This window comes from Oncorhynchus kisutch, linkage group LG29 (assembly GCF_002021735.2).
Source record: "Oncorhynchus kisutch isolate 150728-3 linkage group LG29, Okis_V2, whole genome shotgun sequence".
Taxonomy (NCBI): domain Eukaryota; kingdom Metazoa; phylum Chordata; class Actinopteri; order Salmoniformes; family Salmonidae; genus Oncorhynchus; species Oncorhynchus kisutch.
In genome coordinates, this window is record NC_034202.2 from 23,039,121 (window position 1) to 23,060,229 (window position 21,109).

The window sequence follows — 21,109 nt, forward strand, 5'->3', positions numbered from 1 at the left end:
ATAACCACCCACATCTATGGGTGTGTGCCCTGTCACTGTGTAGCCTACCCTACCCGTGCTAATCTCACTATAGACTAGGCTACAGCCGAAATGATGCCCCCCGGTATCAATACAGTGTGTACCCCAACCATCTTCGTATGAGTTGGTAATCTAATCGAAAACATGCTACTGTGCAAGTGACCATTATGCTTGTAATACTATTGATGCCACCGAAGAGGAAAGGGGAGGATGTTGCCGTGGAGACATGACGGTTGCTAGGGTGGGATGTCGTGTCGTGATTCCCTTGTCCATCTTTTTATTTTTTATTTTTATCAATCTCATTTGACCAGGGCAAAGCCTTCTGGACTCTTGATCAGGGAGCCAAGAGAAATAACATGACGTAATTTACTTACCTTACACAGTAGACCCATAATTAGGCTACACATAGGTCTGACTGGTTTTAGTTTAATATATCTACCATGCATGTTACTTGTCACAAGATATGCAATAGCCTCATAATCAAATGAATGATGATATTTACTGTAAAACTGAACTGAAGCAATATGGTGCATGACATTCTGTTTTAATTAGTACTATTCATCATCACAAAACATACAACTAAGCTACATTTCAATAGCATTTTGCTTGGAAATACATGCTCATCATTATATTTTCCTTTTAGTCTTTTATTTGCCCCAGAACATCAGCACTGTATTTGGAAGCAAATTGCAACAAGGCACCTCTCTTTCACAGATTCTAATATAAGGCATCACATCCCTCTCTCCGTCTTTGTCTCTCTTACTTGAAGTTGAATCAGCTGTCTTCTATGACAGCGTTTATAAACAGCTATATAGCATGGCTCTCATATCAATAAGCTATAAGTACAATTTAGCACTGTAGCCAACAGATAGGATTCTGCGACAGACATTTTTGTCAGTGTTCTTCATTTCTACTTCATCTAACTCATTATTAGTAGAATTACCATAGCAGAGCAGTGTCTGTCTTGTCTCTGAGGACCGAAGGGGCAATTTCATGCTTTGGCAGCTAGAACTGCATACAGTGAGCCATCTCATCTCATTGACCTCCAACTATCCTGACAGTCCACCAGCAGAAGTCCCAGACTTCAGGACCCAGTCAGTCAAATCTGCAGCTGCTTCATTGATTGCAATGGTACATGGATGAGAGTGAGTGTGTTTGTGTGTAGGGTTTGTGAAGGTGTGCAGTGGATGCTATAGCCATTCACTCAAAGTTAGCAAGTCAATGCTATCCTGATATCCAGGTGTGTGTGTGTGTGTGTGTGTGTGTGTGTGTGTGTGTGTGTGTGTGTGTGTGTGTGTGTGTGTCAGGTGCAAGACGACACAAGCAGTTCTTCTGCTGTGATATCGCCCTCATTTCACAAAGCCGCCACTAGGCAGCAGAGTCTCCCCTTCTACACCATCTCCTTCCTCACTAATTCTGAGGAATCCTGCAGACACACAAAAACAGATATTTGTAGGTTATTCACAGAGCACATTAGAATAAATAAGTCAACATAAGTGAATTGATTCTAAGTGGGACATGTACTTACAGAGAAGCATACTTCATTAGTGAAGTCCCCCGCCTTGGGTTGTGCCGGAACTGGAGACACGGTCATTCGGTCCTGCTGAAAATTGACAAAAGGAGAATGAGAACAAATGTACAAATATTTCATGTTAGAAGCACCTTCTTGAGCCGTTCCTTGAACCAGGTGAAAAAAACCCAAGACATAATACTCACTGTGGGGTGTGGGTCATACATGTCATTGGCAATGCCTTCGATAGCGGAAGGCGAAGCTGATTGTTCCACAGCTCCGCCAGTCATTGCCTTTGTTTTGTCCTGGGTGCGCAGGTAGTAGTACAGCAACACTCCCAGAGTGGCCAGCAGCAGCAGTACCACGATGATGGAAGCAGCAATACCTCCTGCGTTGTCTGGTTCTGGTGTGGCTGTATTGGACATAAGGTGCTATTAGATAAGGGTTGCTCAGCCAGGCCTGGCGAGTGGCATGAGCCATGAAAAAGATATTGCTTGTGTCTTACTTGTTAGTGGGTCTTTTGCTTCACCGGCACAGTTGAATCCTATGTCATAGTCAATGTCATCCAGGGCCAAGACTCCAGCGTATCCTTTGAAACCCTCAAATATAATCTAGAAACACACATTCTCAATGAACAACAATAATAATAATGTCTCATAATACAATATGAGACAATATATACAGGTAACTGGCAAAATAAAGGAAACACCAAAATAAAGTGTCTTAATAGGCCGTTGGGCCACCACGAGCCCGAACAGCTCCAATGTGCCTTGGCATAGGAGGGATGCGACACAAGAAAATCCAGCATTTGGTGTTTTGTTGAAGGCGGTGAAAAACGTAGTCTCAGGCGTCACTCCAGAATCTCCCCTAAGTGTTCAATTGGGTTCAAATCTTGTGACCGAGATGCACCCGTACACGATCTCAAACACACACTTTAAGCCCCCTATGCTCCATTGAGACCCCTCTTTCAAAGTCACTGAGATCTCTTCTTCTAGCCATGGTAGCCATAATAATGGGTAACTGGGCATTTTTATACATGACCTGAAGCATGATGGGATGTTAATTGCTTCATAAACTCAGGAACCACACCTGTGTATGTGTGTTTGTGTGATGTCTGACCTGATACTCTTCAGCAGAAGTGATGTCAACATTGAAGCGTGACCAAACTGCTCCCACCTCTTCCACACTCAACATTTGTTCCAGGTTCCCTTCAGACTGCCTACACACCTTCAGATGACTACCATCTGCATGGACACAGTATGGAATATAACGGCATTAACAAACTGGCAACCAGGATCACCACCATCGTGGTCGGCATCATCACATAGAAACAGACAGGTAAGGCAGGTTGTTTGATAGAGTTAAGACAGCAGTGGTGATGTTCAGTGGTGTAGGTTGGGTCTTACGGGAGACTGGTTTGTACACCCAGAAGCGCAGGCAGGTGCCCATGGTGGAGGGCAGATGAGGACTCAGCAACCAGGCCTTGTATTTGGCTGTGTCCCTGGTGCTACTGGGGAGGAACAGGAAGTGACCTGCAGAATGGACACAAGGACAATAAGACTGGGACCAATCAGAACATGGATTCTAATCTGGAAGAGTAGGATTTCAGAGGCCAATTTGATGCTTATGACGACTCTTATAATGCATTATAACTGCATCATACCTGCATCTTGTAAGTAAAGTGTGAGGATTAATCAAGACCGTAGCTTACAGTAAATGCATTTAAATGTGTCAGTGTGTCACCTCTCTCTGTCCCAAGGGTGTGGTCATGGGATGGGGTGGGGTAGTGGGTCTCTGCCTCAGCACTGGTCAGCTCCCAGTCCAACTGGTCTAGCTCAGGGTTCTGAGTGTTGGTCCAGTCACACATTCCTATCTCCAGGTCACACTTAGTACCTGACAAACACACCAGCATGCATGTCACTAACACACACAATAAGAATAATTATCTCTCTGTGTGTTCGTGAGTGTGTAAAGTACTGACCAAGTGTTTGACAAGGATGGCTTGAGAAAATTATGTCATCAACTGAGACATGAGTGCCTTTGCCACCCGCTCCCTGCACCTCAAACTCCAACTGAAACACAAACAGACACACTTATCCAGAGCGACATACAGAAGCAATTTGGGTTAAGTGCCTTGCACAAGGGTATATCGTCAGATTTTTCATCTAGTTGGCTCGGGGATTCAAACCAGCGACCTTTCGGTTACTGGCCCAACACTCTTAAACACTAGGCTGCTTACATCTGACCTTTCAGTGCTTGCAGTGTCTGACCAGTGGCTTGATCACATGACATCATGTACACTACCTGCCAGTCTGTGAGGGTGCTGATGATGTTGCCGTTGCCTTGGCGCCAGACATCTCCCTGGTCCAGGTTGTTGGAGAAGATCTTCACCCTATCTCCTTTCACTGGCTTCATGTACACAGTCAGCAAACCTAAAATAGATCACACACACACTAATGTTGGCAAACATATTTTTTTGTAGTATATTTACCCCTTTTTTGTGATATCCAATTGGTAGTCACAGTCTTGTCCCATTGCTGCAACTCCCGCTAGAGTGTGATGGGACAAGGACATCCCAGCTGGCCAAGCCCTCCCCTGACCCAGACAGCGCTTGGCCAATTGTGCGTCATCTGTAGTGACTCCTCAAGCATTTCGATGCCTTAGACCGCTGCGCCACTCTGGAGGCCCCAGCAAGAAAAGTGTGATGTGTGATTGAGGGTGGGTATGTACTGTAAAAGGTATATACTCACCAGGATTCTCTCCCCCCATGTGGTACCAGAAGTGAACACACTCTGTTTGTGCCACGCCTACTCGCACAGGGGATGTAAGGGTGGCCACACTGCCCTGTGGTAGGATCTCCACATCACTGTCTGCCATCATGTAGTACCCTAAGGACCAACAATAGGATATGTTTAAGTAGATTCCATGTATCTTTGTATCTCTCACTACTTGTATTTCTGAGAGGTATTGACATGTTGAAAGCACTGAGCTGTCTGTTTAAACAACTAGCACACAGCTCAGACACCCATGCATACCCCACAAGACATGCCACCAGAGGGCTCTTCACACTCCCCAAGTCCAGAACAGACTATGGGAGATGCACAGTACTACATAGAGCCACGACTACATTGAACTCTATTCCACATCAGGTAACTGATGCAAGCAGTAGAATCAGATTGAAAAAAACAGATAAAAATACACCTTATGGAACAGCATGGACTGTGAAGCAACACAAACATAGGCGCAGACACATGCATACACACACATGATAACATACGCACTACACACACATACACATGGATTTTGTGTTGTAGATATGTGGTAGTGAAGTAGGGTCTTGAAGGCACACAGTGTGTTGTGAAATCTGTTATGAACGTATTGTAATGTTTTCAAAATTGTATAACTGCCTTAATTTTGACAGACTCCAGGAAGAGTAACGGGATCCATAATAAATATAAAGTATGTCCTTTTGTCGTTCTATTTCTCTCTCTCTCCGTCTCTCACCCATCACTGTCTCCAGTGTGTGGTCTGTTTTTGGCCCAGTGTTGGAGGACTGCCAGTTAGTGTGGAGCCAGCTGGCAGTGCCAGTGCTGGTGTAGCCGCATTGCTGGCCTTCAAAGGAGCACTTATTGGGCACGGTGCATGGGCCGTTCACAAACGCCACGTCATCTAGTGCAACCCGCCCGTCAAAGCCGGAGCGCACTGCTTCAAATATCAGCTGTGTGTGTTTGTGAATCAGAGAGGAGGAAGGAGAGGGGAGCAGGGGTGGAGAGAAATGGAAGTGTCATATCAATGTTAACATGAACAGACATTCTATTTTTGTTATTTTTATGTTTACGTGTAACTGGACCTGAATCCTGTATTGAACTCACTCATACCTGGAAGCTAGTTAGCTGCTCAGATACTGGACAGTGTCCCTCATGCCAGAAGTTGCCATGGGCACCGCTGCGGCTCCATAGCAGACTCTCACCGCCGTAGGCATCACGCATCTTAACACTGAGTGCACCTGAGAGGGATAGAGAGAGGGGGAGATGGAGGGGAGTTGAGAGGGAAGGAGTAAAAACATAGGAAGAGGATGTGAGAGGAAGAGAAGAGGGAGATGGAAATAGAACGTGAAAGTGGTGTTCATTGTGTTCAGGAGTGACTCTTCTGGAAGTCAAGGAGAGCCCTTCATCCTCACCTGTCTCAGGCCCGTAGAGCTTATAATAGAAGGACAGGCAGTGATGTCCGGGGGTGCCTGGCTGACGGTACGATAACAGACGGCCAGACACACCCCGTAACAAGGGGCTCCATACGTCTACAGCAAGGCTTTTACCTGTAATCAAAGGCAGGATTAATTAAGGTGTTATAGTCCCCTAATGACTTAATGATCAGGTCCATTGGTTACATAGAGAGCAGAGAACACTTGGAGTAATGCTACTATGTGAGAAGTACGACATGTTTAGAATGTAAAACTGGTATGTTTGTTATGTGAACCTAGCTAACTATTCTATGCAGGTGTAAGGGGCGGCAGGGTAGCATAGTGGTTAGAGCGTTGGACTAGCAACCGGAAGGTTGCAAGTTCAAACCCCCGAGCTGACAAGGTACAAATCTGTCGTTCTGCCCCTGAACAGGCAGTTAACCCACTGTTCCTAGGCCGTCATTGAAAATAAAAATGTGTTCTTAACTGACTTGCCTAGTTAAATAAAGGTAAAACAGGTCATGTTAGTACCGACGCCAATGGAATGGTCCATCCCTGTGAGCAGGCTCCAGTCAAAGTTGTCCGTTTGATCCTGGTACCAGCCACACAGTCCCTCTTCGAAGTTACATGACAGAGCTGTCCAGAAGAAACAAATCATATCAGCAGAAAATCAACAAAATAAAATGCTATATACTATACAGGATATGTGTGTGACCATACTGAAATACTAAATGATCACAACAAAACAATATTTGTTCAAACTGGAACATAAATTGCTTACCTGTGGGAGAGGATGGGAAATACTGAGCGTGACAGTTGATGAAACGAACATCCTTCACAGATATTCTGGCACATGGGCACAACTTCCTAGCACGAGCCACAAATTCAATCTTGAAAAGAGAGGGGGAGTGAAAGAAAAGAGTAAACACAGCATCAAAAAAATGAATACAATTAATATGGTAGTAGATAATACAAGATAATTACTGGCTACAAACAAGGTCCCCCAAACCAAACCATAAGCATGTCCTGAAGGTATCATACCTGGAAGCGGTGATCCCTGGCTCCGATGTACACCTGCGCCTGCTGGTACACCCCCTCTACAGATCCTGTTTTCCCACTGAACTCCCACAGCCTGGGCAGAATGCCCAACAGACTGTCAATCACCCGGATGGACAGCTCACCTAGGGGAGAAAACGGGGAACAAAGAGGCAGAGGTAAAGACAAGGAGCGGCAGATGTCCTGACCTGTAGGAGGGACATAGGTTTTGGTTAAGGGGATTGTTAGGGTTTTCTTGCAGGTGTCTGAGGCCGTGTTACCGGTGTGATTGCTCTTGCTGGTCAAGGAGTAGGAGAAGTTGAGGGTGCAGGCTGGCCCCGAGGGGCCCAGGAGAGGGGTGCGTGTCTGGGCCTCAGTTAACTGCTGCCCTGGGGCTTTAGCTAAAAACAGGTACTTGTCTGAGGGCAGAGAGAGAGATAGAGAGAGGTGGAGGTCTGTCACTATACTGAAAAACAAACTAAACAAAATGTACAGCTGACCAGACATGGCCACTCATACCTTATAGTATCTTGATATGCACACAAGCATAACACACAGAAGCAAGCATGCACACGCATACGCACACACTCCTCTGTCCAAAAGTTACCTTTGGGGGTGTCATTCAGCACCCACTGCTGGCTTCCAATGCTGCTGTCTGTCCATCCAGAGCTGCCCTTCTCATAGGAGAAGTCCCCTACACAAACACACACACTAAGAACATGCAGATTCACACCAAACATTTTTTGACAAATAATACAAATACAGTTGAAGTCGGAAGTTTACATACACTTAGGTTAGAGTCATTAAAACTTGTTTTTCAACCACTTCACAAATTTATTGTTAACAAACTATAGTTTTGGCAAGTCGGTTAGAACATCTACTTTGTGCATGACAAGTAATTTTTCCAACAATTGTTTACAGACAGATTATTTCACTTATAATTCACTGCATCACAATTCCACTGGGTCAGAAGTTTACATACACTAAATTGACTGTGCCTTTAAACAGCTTGGAAAACTCCAGAAAATGATGTCATGGCTTTAGAAGCTTCTGATAGGCTAATTGACATCATTTGAGTCAATTGGAGGTGTACCTGTGGATGTGTTTCAAGGCCTACCTTCAAACTCAGTGCCTCTTTGCTTAAAATCATGGGAAAATCAAAAGAAATCAGCAAAGACCTCAGAAAAACAATTGTAGACCTCCACAAGTCTGGTTCATCCTTGGGAGCAAATTCCAAATGCCTGAAGGTACCACGTTCATCTGTACAAACAATAGTACGCAAGTATAAACACCATGGGACCACGCAGCCGTCATAACGCTCAGGAAGGAGACCCGTCCGGTCTCCTAGAGATTAACATACTTTGGTGCGAAAACTGCAACTCAATCCCAGAACAACAGCAAAGGACCTTGTGAAGATGCTGGAGCAAACGGGTACAAAAGTATCTATATCCACAGTAAAAAGAGTCCTATATCGACATAACCTGAAAGGCCACTCAGCAAGGAAGAAGCCACTGCTCCAAAACCGCCATAAAAAAGCCAGACTACGGTTTGCAACTGCACATGGGGACAAAGACTGTACTTTTTGGAGAAATGTCCAAGATGGCATAGCAGTCAGATGTCCTTTGTCCTCTTTCTTTTTGTGTCCCGTGTATATATATATTTACATCTTTCTTCGTATATCTTTTATATATTTTCTTTTTCCAAAAACTCAACTTCAAAACACTCTCCTGCAACCCGCCAATTTTTTAAAAGTATTATTTACCTAAAATCTGTAATCCACAATAGAAGCTAGCCAGAAGCTAACCAGAAGCTAGCAAGAAGCTAACCAGAAGCTAACCAGAAGCTAGCCAGAAGCTAACCAGAAGCTAGCAAGAAGCTAGCCAGTTTACTGGCTAACGTTATTATTCAGCTAACTACGGTTTGTAGTCATCAGCTATCCTTTAGCTCGAAAATCTATCGCCAGTTTTGAACAACGCGACTCAGACCAGAACATACCGGACCTATTTGTCATTCCATATCCCCGGATTTCAACCGCAAGCTCTGGACATTTACACCTGGATCTCGCAGCTAGTTAGCTGCTATCCGTGTCACTATTGGCTTACGTCGATCCTGGAGCACTATTCCGTCCAGCTGAAGAGTTCCATCAGCCACTCCTGGGCTAGAATCACCTATTCGGACCCGTTTTACTGCCGATGCGGAGCCCCATCGGGCCTTCACGACTGGAATACCGACGTTATCTGCCCGAGGGAGTTGTACAACTGGCCCCTCCGTCGCGACTTTACCTGAATGCCCATCTGCAGCCCGCTAATCGTTAGCTGTCTTATCGGCTGCTATCTTAATAGGTCTATCTGACAATTTTTCTTGGGTCACTATATCTATTTTGCCAATTGGATTGATCCCCTCTAACACACCGATCCCCACTAATCTACCAACTGAAACACACGAGGTGGCTAAAAACAGACCTCCATCCTATGCTAGCTTGCTACCGATGGCCCGGCTAGCTGTCTGAATCGCCATGACCCCAACAAACCTCACTTCTCACTGGACCCTTATGATCACTCAACTAAGCATGCCTCTCCTTTATGTCAATATGCCTTGTCCATTGCTGTCCAGTGTTTATTGGCTTATTTCACTGTAGAGCCTCTAGCCCTGCTCGTTATACCTTATCCAACCTTTCAGTTCCACCACCCACACATGCGATGACATCACCTGGTTTCAATTATGTTTCTAGAGACAATATCTCTCTCATCATCACTCAATAACTAGGTTTACCTCCACTGTATTCACATCCTACCATACCTTTGACTGTACATTATACCATGAAGCTATTTTATCCCCCGCAGAAACCTCTTTTTACTCTCTGTTCCGGACGTTCTAGACGACAAATTCTCATAGCTTTTAGCCGTATCCTACTCCTCCTCTGTTCCTCTGGTGATGTAGAGGTGAATCCAGGCCCTGCAGTGCCTAGCTCCACTCCTATTCCCCAGGCGCTCTCTTTTGATGACTTCTGTAACCATAATAGCCTTGGTTTCATGCATGTTAACATTAGAAGCCTCCTCCCTAAGTTTGTTTTATTCACTGCTTCGGAAGACCACCAAAAATTCTGAAATATTCATCCCTAACTACAACATTTTCAGACAAGATAGAAAAGCCAAAGGGGGCGGTGTTGCAATCTACTGCAAAGATAGCCTGCAGAGTTCTGTCACACTATCCAGGTCTGTACCCAAACTATTTTAACTTCTACTTTTAAAAATCCACCTCTCTAAAAACAAGTCTCTCACCATTGCCGCCTGCTATGGACCACCCTCTGCCTCCAGCTGTGCTCCGGACACCATATGTGAACTGATTCCCCCCCCCCCCCCCCCCATCTATCTTCAGAGCTCGTGCTGCTAGGCGACCTAAACTGGAACATGCTTAACACCCGAGCCATCCTACAATCTAAGCTTGATGCCCTCAATCTCACACAAATTATCAATGAACCTACCGGGTACCACCCCAAAGCCATAAAGACGAGCACCCTCAAAGATGTGATCCTAACCAACTTGCCCTCTAAATACATCTCTGCTGTTTTCAACCAAGATCTCAGCGATCACTGCCTCACTGCCTGCATCCGTAATGGATCAGCGGTCAAACGACCTCCACTCATCACTGTCAAATGCTCCCTGAAACACTTCAGCGAGCAGGCCTTTCTAATCGACCAGGCCGGGGTATCCTGGAAGGATATTGATCTCATCCCGTCAGTAGAGGATGCCTGGTTATTTTTTTTAAATGCCTTCCTCACCATCTTAAATAAGCATACCCCATTCAAGAAATTTAGAACCAGGAACAGATATAGCCCTTGGTTCTCTCCAGACCTGACTGCCCTTAACCAACACAAAAACATCCTATGGCGTTCTGCATTAGCATCGAACAGCCCCCGTGACATGCAACTTTTCAGGGAAGCTAGAAACCAATATACACAGGCAGTTAGAAAAGCCAAAGCTAGCTTTTTGAAGCAGAAATTTGCTTCCTGCAACACAAACTAAAAAAAACGTTCTGGGACACCGTAAAGTCCATGGAGAATAAGAACACCTCCTCCCAGCTGCCCCCACTGCACTGAGGAAAGGAAACACTGTCACCACCGATAAATCCACTATAATTGAGAATTTCAATAAGCATTTTTCTACGGCTGGCCATGCTTTCCATCTGGCTACCCCTACCCCGGTCAACAGCACTGCACCCCCCACAGCAACTCGCCCAAGCCTTCCCCATTTCTCCTTCTCCCAAATCCAGTCAGCTGATGTTCTGAAAGAGCTGCATAATCTGGACCCCTACAAATCAGCCGGGCTAGACAATCTGGACCCTTTATTTCTAAAATTATCTGCTGAAATTGCAACCCCTATTACTAGCCTGTTCAACCTCTCCTTCTTGTTGTCCGAGATTCCCAAAGAGGGGGGCCACTCTTGACCAAAACTGCTACAGACCTATATCTATCCTACCCTGCCTTTCTAAGGTCTTCGAAAGCCAAGTCAACAAACAGATTACCGACCATTTTGAATCCGACCATACCTTCTCCGCTATGCAATCTGGTTTCAGAACTGGTCATAGGTGCACCTCAGCCACGCGCAAGGTCCTAAACGATATCTTAACAGCCATCGATAAGAAACAATACTGTGCAGCCGTATTCATTGACCTGGCCAAGGCTTTCGACTCTGTCAATCACCACATCCTCATCGGCAGACTCGATAGCCTTGGTTTCTCAAATGATTGCCTCGCCTGGTTCACCAACTACTTCTCCGATGGAGTTCAATGTGTCAAATCGGAGGGCCTGTTGTCCGGGCCTCTGGAAATCTCTATGGGGGTGCCACCGGGTTCAATTCTTGGACCGACTCTCTTCTCTGTATACATCAATGATGTCGCTCTTGCTGCTGGTGAGTCTCTGATCCACCTCTACGCAGACGACCCCATTCTGTATACTTCTGGCCTTTCTTTGGACACTGTTAACAACCCTCCAGATGAGCTTCAATGCCATACAACTCTCCTTCCGTGGCCTCCAATTTCTCTTAAATACAAGTAAAACTAAATGCATGCTCTTCAAACGATCGCTGCCTGCACCTGCCCGCCCGTCCAACATCACTACTCTGGACGGTTCTGACTTAGAATATGTGGACAACTACAAATACGTAGGTGTCTGGTTAAACTGTAAACTCTCCTTCCAGACTCATATCAAACATCTCCAATAAATCTAGAATTGGTTTCCTATTTCGCAACAAAGCATCCTTCACTCATGCTGCCAAACATACCCTTGTAAAACTGACCATCCTGCCGATCCTCGACTTCGGCGATGTCATTTACAAAATAGCCTCCAATACCCTAGTCAATAAATTGGATGCAGTCTATCACAGTGCCATCTGTTTTGTCACCAAAGCCCCATATACTACCCAACACTGCGACCTGTGCGCTCTCGTTGGCTGGCCCTCGCTTCATACTCGTCGCCAAACCCACTGGCTCCAGGTCATCTACAAGACCCTGCTAGGTAAAGGCCCCCCTTAGCTCGCTGGTCACCATAGCAGCACCCACCTGTAGCACGCGCTCCAGCAGGTATATCTCTCTGGTCACCTCCAAAACCAATTCTTCCTTTGGCCGCCTCTCCTTCCAGTTCTCTGCTGCCAATGACTGGAACGAACTACTAAAATCTCTGAAACTGGAAACACTTATCTCCCTCACTAGCTTTAAGCACCAGCTGTCAGAGCAGCTCACACATCACTGCACCTGTACATTGCCCATCTATAACTTAGCCAAAACGACTACCTCTCCCCTTACTGTATTTATTTATTTTGCTCCTTTGCACTCCATTATTTCTATCTCTACCTTGCACATTTGTCCACTGCAAATCTACCATTCCAGTGTTTTACTTGCTATATTGTATTTACTTCGCCACCATGGTCTTTTCTTTTTTGGCTTTACCTCCCTTCTCACCTCATTTACTCACATTGTATATAGACTTGTTTTTCTAATGTATTATTGACTGTATGACTGTTTTACTCCATGTGTAACTCTGTGTTGTTGTATGTGTCGAACTGCTTTGCTTTATCTTGGCCAGGTCGCAGTTGTAAATGAGAACTTGTTGTATCATGTTGTGGGGGTGCTTTGCTGCAGGAGGGATATGTGCACTGCACAAAATAGATGGCTTCATAAGGAAGGAAATTATGTGGATATATTGAAGCAACATCAAGACATCAGTCAGGAAGTTAAAGCTTGGTCGCAATGAGTCTTCCAAATGGACAATGACCCCAAGCATTCTTCCAAAGTTGTAAAATGGCTTAAGGACAACAAAGTCAAGGTATTGGAGTGGCCATCACAAAGCCCTGACCTCAATCCCATAGAAAATGTGTGGGCAGAACTGAAAAAGCTTGTGCGAGCAAGGAGGCCTACAAACCTGACTCAGTTACACAAGCTCTGTCAGGAGGAATGGGCCAAAATTCACCCAACTTATTGTGGGAAGCTTGTGGAAGGCTACCCAAAATGTTTGACCCAAGTTAAACAATTGAAAGGCAAAGCTACCAAATACTAATTGAGTGTATATAAACTTCTGACCCATTGGGAATGTGATGAAAGAAATAAAAGCTGAAATAAATCATTCTCTCTACTATTATTCTGACATTTCCCATTCTTAAAATAAAGTGGTGATCCTAACTGACCTAAGACAGGGAATTTTCACTAGGATTAAATGTCAGGAATTGTGAAAAACGGAGTTTAAATGTACTTGGCTAAGGTGTATGTAAACTTCAGACTTCAACTGTATAATACACCTACAATAATACATACATCGTAAACGCAGAGTACTCACCGCACTTGGCCTCGTCATCTTTATCCGCACAGTCTTCTCGAAAGTCACAGATCTTACTGGTATCGCTAGTGCAAGGATGCCCAGGCGGTTTGGGGAAATTTGCTAATGTGACATTTCCTGCAAGAGGAAAGGTGGGAAGGGGAAGCGGGTAAATAGATGCAGTATACATGCTATGTTATGACCATTTTGCACTGTGCTGTTAGTTAACATTAGTAGTAGTTCAGTTCTGTATACATTGTGTGATTCAGAAGATACCTTCCTTGTATGTGTTTATTTGGTTCACCTTTAGAGAGACGGCAGTTAGGAGACATCATAATGCTATCTATAGCAACCCCTCCATAATCCTTGTCTCGGATCGCAGCCACAAACACAAGCTAAGACAGATGAATGTCATTAAAAGGAGAAAGAGAGCTATATGCAAATGCAAAGGTGGTCAGTATTCAACAGGCTTTTATAACAATACTGTCTCTCATCCAATGTAAAGCTCTTTGATTATCTGGAAAACCATCTGAAACAGAAACAGTCCACGCTTTGATTATGTCCAACCAAGCCCTATCCAGGCCACTCACTTGGAAGGTGGTGTTGCTAATGATCTCCACCTCAGCCTTGACCCAGAGGTCCCCTAGGGCACCCCCCCTCTGCCACACCGGGTAGATCTCAGTGTCTGCCACTAGCACAGACAGGCCTCCAGATCTTGGCCCAAACTGGTGGCTGTACATCACCATCTACAGGGCAGACATGACGTTCATTTAGGTGTTTTTGCTCACATTAAAGACAAGTATCTATACAGACTGTAGTACATTAGTAATTAAAGTGAACATAATGATTGATTCAACTATTGTTATTGACTGTCAAGAGTGATGATATAGTGTGATGTGCGTTTGGTAGCCTTACACCAGTAATATAAATGTTGCTGGTTTGAATCCCTGAGTCTACAGGGTGAAAAATCAGCCGATGTGCCCTTGAGCAAGGCACTTATCCCTAATTGTTCCTGTAAGTCGCTCTGGAGAAGAGTGTCTGCTAAATGGCAATTTTTTTTACATGTAAATGTGCGTATAAAGTTCAAAAGACTGGCCTGCCAAGGTAGAAGCCATGTGTGTGTGTGGAGACAGCATGATAGAGGGGTGTTTTGGAGAAGCATTATTGTGCCTTAGTGCATACCTTGCAAGGATGTGTACTATTGGTTGGTTCCAGTAAAGGGCTTTGAAAGGATGTCCAATCCGATTTGAGCCCGCCTTCAGGTACAGTGACATACAGGAAGTGACCTTCAGGGCAATAACACAAGTTGAAGACATCTCACTGAGGAATAAAATCAGGACAGAACAAGTATTACTATGTTTCTATAATGTCATTGAGCTTGTACCCGATGCAGTATTGTCGGAATGGTCTCTACCAGGTCCTTTAAAAGGGTCTGTCGTGGAGATATTGGCCTGACTGGTCCTTGTCCACTTCAGACTAGTGGAGACAGTCCTCAGGTCCCAGTTACACACTCCTTCCTCAAAGTCACAGCCCCAGTAGCCTCCTAAACACACAAAGCCATACAGAGTTCATAAAAATAGTGGAACAGGGTTAAAATAAGGATGAAATAAGGTGACTCTCACCACAATTCTGCTCATCAGTTTTGTCACCACAGTCATCAGTGCCGTCACAGACCTGACGCTGCTCCACACAGCCCTCCCTGTTACACTGCAGTAACCCTGCAGCACACGACTCCCCTGGGACTGGCACTGAGAACAAAGAGAGAGGTAGAGGTAGAGAATGAGAAAATAGAGAGAAATAGTTAAAAGAGTAATCTCTCTTAACTCAAAGTGATGTTAAAACCTTTTTGGGATAGGGGCAGCATTTTCACTTTTGGTTGAATAGTGTGCCCAGAGTGAACTGCCTCCTACTCTGTCTCAGATGCTAATATATGCATATTATTATTAATATTGGATAGAAAATACTCTGAAGTTTCTAAAACTGTTTGAATGATGTCTGTGAGTATAACAGAACTCACACGGCAGGAGAAAACCTGAGAAAAATCCAACCAGGAAGTAGGACATCTGAGTTTTGTAGTTTTTCAATGCTTGGTCTACCGAGTACACATTGAGATATGGAGGAGGTTGCACTTCCTAGGGCTTCCACTAGATGTCAACTGTCTTTTGAAACTTGAATGAGGATTCTACTATAAAGTAGGGGCTCATGAGACCTCTTTGAGTCAGTGGTCTGGCAGAGAGCCTTGCTCTCATGACGCACACTCCCGACAGAGTTACCTCGCGTTCCAGTGATTTTTCTGAAGACAAAGGAATTCTCCGGTTGGAACATTATGGATGTTTTATGTTAAAAACATCCTAACGATTGATTCCATACATCGTTTGACATGTTTCTAAAGGACAGTAATGGAACTTTGAGTTTTTGTCTGGATGAAATGCTCCTGCCTCATGAAGATGGATTACTGGGCTGAACACGCTAACAACAACAAGTGGCTATTTGGACATAAATGATGGAACAAATCAGTCATTGATTGTGGAACTGGGATTCCTGGGAGTACATTCTGATGAAGATCAAAGGTAAGTGAATATTTATGGTGTTGTTTCTAACTTTGTTGATTCCAAAATGGCGGCTATTCCTCTGAGCGCCGTTCTCAGATTATGCTTTTTCCGTAAAGTTTTTTTGAAATCTGACACAGCGGTTGCATTAAGGATAAGTCTATCTTTAATTCTGTGAATAACACTAGTATCTTTTATCAATGTTTATTATTAGTATTTCTGCAAAACTACTGGATATTTTGGAATCAAAACATTACTGCACGTAAGGCGCCAATGTAAACTGAGATTTTTGGATATAAATATGCACATTATTAAACGAAACATGTATTGTGTAACATGATGTCATATGAGTGTCATCTGATGAAGATCACCAAAGGTTAGTGATTAATTTGATCTCTATTTCTGCTTTTTGTGACTACAATCTTTGGCTGGGAAAACGGCTGTGTTTTTTTCGACTTGGTGATGATCTAACATAATCATATGTTGTGCTTTAGCTGTAAAGCATTTTTTGAAACCGGACACGATGGGTAGATAAACATCTTGTTAATCTTTCATTTGCTATATTGGACTTAATGTGTGAGAGTTACATATTTCAAAAAAATATTTTAGAATTTCGCTCGCTGCCTTTTCAGCAGAATGTTGTCGAGGTGTTCCGCTAGCGGAACCCCTGCGCTAGAAAGGTTAACACACTGACACAGAATAACAGATCTGAGGAAGAGAGCATAAAGAAACAGAGGAATCAAAAGACAGAAAAAGAGCGAGACTCACAAGGCAGGGCACAGTCGAAGAACTGCAGCTGGTCTATAGCCACGTCTCCGCGGCGCCCCTCGGTGCGTTGGGAGTGGAGGCGGATCTGGAAGGTGGTGGGGATGCGTCCCAGGAAGACGGTTGCCTCCCTCCAGCCACGCACGCTGGTGCTCTCAGGACGCCACACCACTGCCTGCAGGGTGCTGTCCTCCCTATACACAGATGCCCACAGTGGGGCAGGCCCCATTCCTGTGAACCCTGATAATAGTATAAAGGTTAGATTTTGGGGGAATTTACCTCATTCTACACAGTGGCTAATCCCTGTGTTTCCCATGCTAAAATTGATCAGAAGAACTAGCTAAATATTACTGTAAAACCCTTGATTTTGTAATGCTATTGTGTTACCTGGGTCCCAGAGGAAGTATCTGAGGTGCATTCGGCATGAGGGAGAAGACTGTTTCATCATTGGAGATGCCATCACTGCAGTGCTAGGAGAATGTGCCTTCACTTCGGTCACTCCCATAAACCAACCTGAAAAAATAAAACAGGCAGTCATTGTATAATCTCCCACACACAAATAGCCCCATTCACCAAAGCCCCATATTACTACCCACCATTCTCGTTGGCTGGCCCGCACTTCATATACGTCGCCAAACCCACTGGCTCCAGGTCATCTATGTCTTTGCTAGGTAACGCTCTGCCTTATCTCAGCTCACTGGTCACTATAGTAGCACCCACCCGTAGCACGCGCTACGGGTGGGTGCACGCACAGGTATATTTCACTGGTCAGCCCCAAAGCCTATTCCTACTTTGGCCACCTTTCCTTACAGTTCTCTGCTGCAAATGACTGGAACGAATTGCAAAAATCACTGAAGCTGGAGACTCATATCTCCCTCACTAACTTTAAGCATCAGCTATCAGAGCAGCTCACAGATCACTGCATCTGTACATCCAACTACCTGATAAAATAATGTATATGTTGAAAGATAATGATAAATTGATTCCACTCTGAAACCTTATAACTGTATGAAATTGATTAGAATCATACAATTATAATCTGATGATGTGTGTAGTTTTAGTCAGAATTAGGTTAAACAATGTATCTGTATAGTGGAAAAACACAGACTGTCTGAGCAAGGCATAGCTTAGTATGTGAACTTGTATGTGTGTGCCGAAGAAAAAAACAGAGAACAGTTAAACTGTGTTTGGACCGACCTGGCTAGGCCTCTGAGGAACCTATGATAGCATAGGGAGTACTTCTCAAGGTTTCCCTAATCTCTGGGGAATGGAACTGTCGGCTGGGTAGTGATACACAGTGGTGAGAACTATGGAGAAGGATAAAACTCACCTACTGTTTGTGTGGAAGTATGTGCGCAGCTATAAAATGGATGTCTTTGTATAATGGACTTTAGCACAGTTTATTCAAAGAACGTCCTCTCTTTTTGCATAAGGTGAGAATTTGACTAATTATTATTAAACCCATGGTCTTACAGATCTCGCGGATTGGTCAGAGCTATATATTGTCAGTTATTATCATTGGGATTGAAAATTCTCGTGACACTACCTCATCCCCATATTGTTATATATTTATAAATTGTTTTACTCCTTTGCACCCCAGTATCTCTACTTGCACATTCATCTTCTGCACATCTATCACTCCAGTGTTTAATTGCTAGATTGTAATAACTTCGCCACGACAGCCGATTTATTGCCTTACCTCATTTGCACACACTGTATACAGATTTTTTTCCTATTGTGTTATTGACTGTACGTTTGTTTATTCCATGTGTAACTCGGTTGTTGTTGTTTGTGTCGCACTGCTTTGCTTTATCTTGTCCAGGTCGCAGTTGTAAATGAGAACTTGTTCTCAACTGGCCTACCGGGTTAAATAAAAAAATATATTAAAAAAATAGATGTGAATTACATTTTTTAGTAGTGTGTGATACAAATCTTCTTAGCCCTGTGTTTTAGTGTTTTTTAAATATTAGTGTACATTCACTGGGAGAGCAGGAGTGTGAGTATCTGAGTGCACCGAGTCCCTATCTGTGTGTTGTAGTACTGTCGAGAGTGTACCGGTGGCTGTCCCAATGGTGAAGTCTGAGGAGGGTCCGCTGTCTGGCAGTGTGTCCCCTCTCTGACGCCTCTCCCAGGAGTAGGCCTTCTCCAAGGACTGGTCCTGCCAGCCACACACATCTGGGTCCTCAAAGTCACACACAAAGTCCATCCCTCTGTAGCCTTGGGTTTAACACCAACACGCACGATACAGACAGGCAGACAGATGGGCAAGCAGACAGACAGGCATCACTTAAAATCAAAAGCTTGTATTGCAATGTGTTGGTCTGAGGGAGCTGCAGTGTATGTTCTTGGAAATTGTTTTTTCTTGACCTTTTTCCATCCCGTTCTAGTGATATAACATAACGTTTGGTAAATGTCAGAGCTGCATGATTGGTGTTCAGTGGCAAATGGGCAAGGTCACTGGGTCGCAGGTACTAGAATTTATTTGTACGGCTCAGTCAGAGCAGAGGGAGTCTTACCACAGCCGTTTTCATCCATGCAGTCTGTACAGTCACAAACAAAGTCACACTTCAGCTCTGGGGTCTGGCATGCAAGTGTCTGTGATCCAATCGCTGCAAAACAACAGACTCATCATTGACTTTGAAAATAATCTCCATCTACAGTACAGTAGGAGAGTGATTTAAGCAGACAAAACTAAAACTGTCTTTTTTAAGTGGCCAATTGCATAAATGCCCCAGTAGGATCTTCCATTCTTGGACCTGAGTACGTGCAATAATTACCCGGGCAGTAACTAACCCCTTAATTCCCCTCTTATCAGAACCCAACATAATCAACGTTTTATGAGGCTGCTAATGTTAGCAGGCTCAAAGGTCATACAGTGCAGTAATCTGGGAAATGTTCAATCCAAGGTCCCTGACAGCAGCTATTACAGAATCCATGTCACAAGAGTCCATTAAGTAACACTGTACATAATAAATAACCGTTTTTGTTGTAGCAGTAACTTCCAAAGCCACAGGACCTAGGTTCATTATGCACCTGTGATCTACACAGCCTATTTCAAGTCAAAAACAAAAACGATATTGCACTTCCTTGATAACTGTGAATTTAAAAAACTGTCCTTGTTGCTGACACGGACAGTGAGTTCAGTAAACACTAGCCTACATTTAGCAAAGTATTGCATGAAGACTAGTGTCAATGTTCTTACCCCAGAGAAACGTCAGCAGTAAAACCAGCGCTGAAATCCCTCTGTTAAATCCCATGTTACCCTTCTCTTTCTGCTGGAGCTGTGGACGTCTGAACACCACCTGGCACCTACTAGACTGTGATAACAGCCACTGTCTGCCTCTGACCTCCTCTGATCTGCTGATAGATAACAGGTAGACTTTACATCCACCTGCATCGGTCAGAGCCGTCGGTCGTAAAACAGCACGTTCCATCTTTAAAGGCACTTTACTGAACAGAGGACAAAATATTGTGGCTGCATGCATTCATCAACAGTCCTGAATTCCTCTTCATGGCAGCTCTGCAGTGCTCAGTGTCATGTAGAAACCTGACTTCTACATGCTCAGAGCCAAGGCACTGAATAGTGATAGGATACTAATTTGCAATGTATACCTTTATGAAGGTATCAAACTTGTGATATGGATACTTTAAATTCACTATAGATACATCATTTAATTGGCAGTAGCACATACTGACAGCAAGGTATATTTTAGGTACACGATTGAGTGTAGATTTGCATTATACAGTGATGTAATGGTAAAAACGATAGGTGGGTAAACTGATTGCGGTGTAAAAAGTAACACTCCCTATACTTTCATGTAAACTGCATTTACCCTCCACTATACCACTGTGCCTGTATGGCAACATCGGAAGTTAACACATTACAGATCATTGAGTTCACCTGACCTTATCTGATATCCACATGTAGAATCACTCATGTAGCAGTTGCTCAGCAATTTGAAGTTTAGTGGCTCCCAAAACCATATGAACTTCCTGTAGTTAGATACACAGTGAGATAAAAGTAGAGAGAAACGTAATGACAGATGCGTTTTTCTGTTATGAAACAGGAGTGCGCTATTTGAAAGATGGAGTGTTATATTTCCCCTATGTTGAACCACATTGCTCAACATGATAATGGTTTTATGACTCCATGACCGGAGATGGAATTTCATACTCATTCGTTTTCAGGTACCGGTATTGTATGATATAAAATGTCCTTACTAAACATGAATTCATGCTAATAA

The 21,109-nt window shown here is 44.0% G+C and overlaps 1 protein-coding gene across 4 annotated transcripts; it reads right to left on the reverse strand.

Moving 5' to 3' along the window:
* Positions 1-541: 541 nt before the first annotated feature.
* Positions 542-21,097, reverse strand: mamdc4 (MAM domain containing 4). 4 transcript variants are annotated; one of them, XM_031809282.1, is made up of 30 exons: positions 20,772-21,097; positions 20,068-20,222; positions 19,382-19,474; positions 18,921-19,082; positions 17,253-17,378; positions 16,869-17,105; positions 15,174-15,299; positions 14,936-15,094; positions 14,734-14,837; positions 14,142-14,297; positions 13,856-13,946; positions 13,573-13,689; positions 7,351-7,437; positions 7,025-7,162; positions 6,750-6,889; positions 6,490-6,598; positions 6,240-6,344; positions 5,709-5,843; positions 5,407-5,534; positions 5,033-5,246; positions 4,279-4,416; positions 3,833-3,960; positions 3,510-3,600; positions 3,272-3,421; positions 2,935-3,060; positions 2,648-2,772; positions 2,034-2,139; positions 1,735-1,940; positions 1,547-1,621; positions 542-1,444 (listed from the first exon to the last, which is right to left on the reverse strand). In XM_031809282.1, the coding sequence occupies exons 1-30, from the start codon at positions 21,041-21,043 to the stop codon at positions 1,409-1,411; spliced, it is 4,035 nt and encodes a 1,344-aa protein (XP_031665142.1). In that variant the 5' UTR covers positions 21,044-21,097; the 3' UTR covers positions 542-1,408. The 4 variants fall into 4 exon arrangements, with proteins under 4 accessions (XP_031665142.1, XP_031665141.1, XP_031665143.1 ...); XM_031809281.1 differs by having other exon boundaries at positions 20,068-20,225; XM_031809283.1 differs by having other exon boundaries at positions 1,547-1,618; positions 20,068-20,225; positions 20,772-21,065.
* Positions 21,098-21,109: the final 12 nt, after the last annotated feature.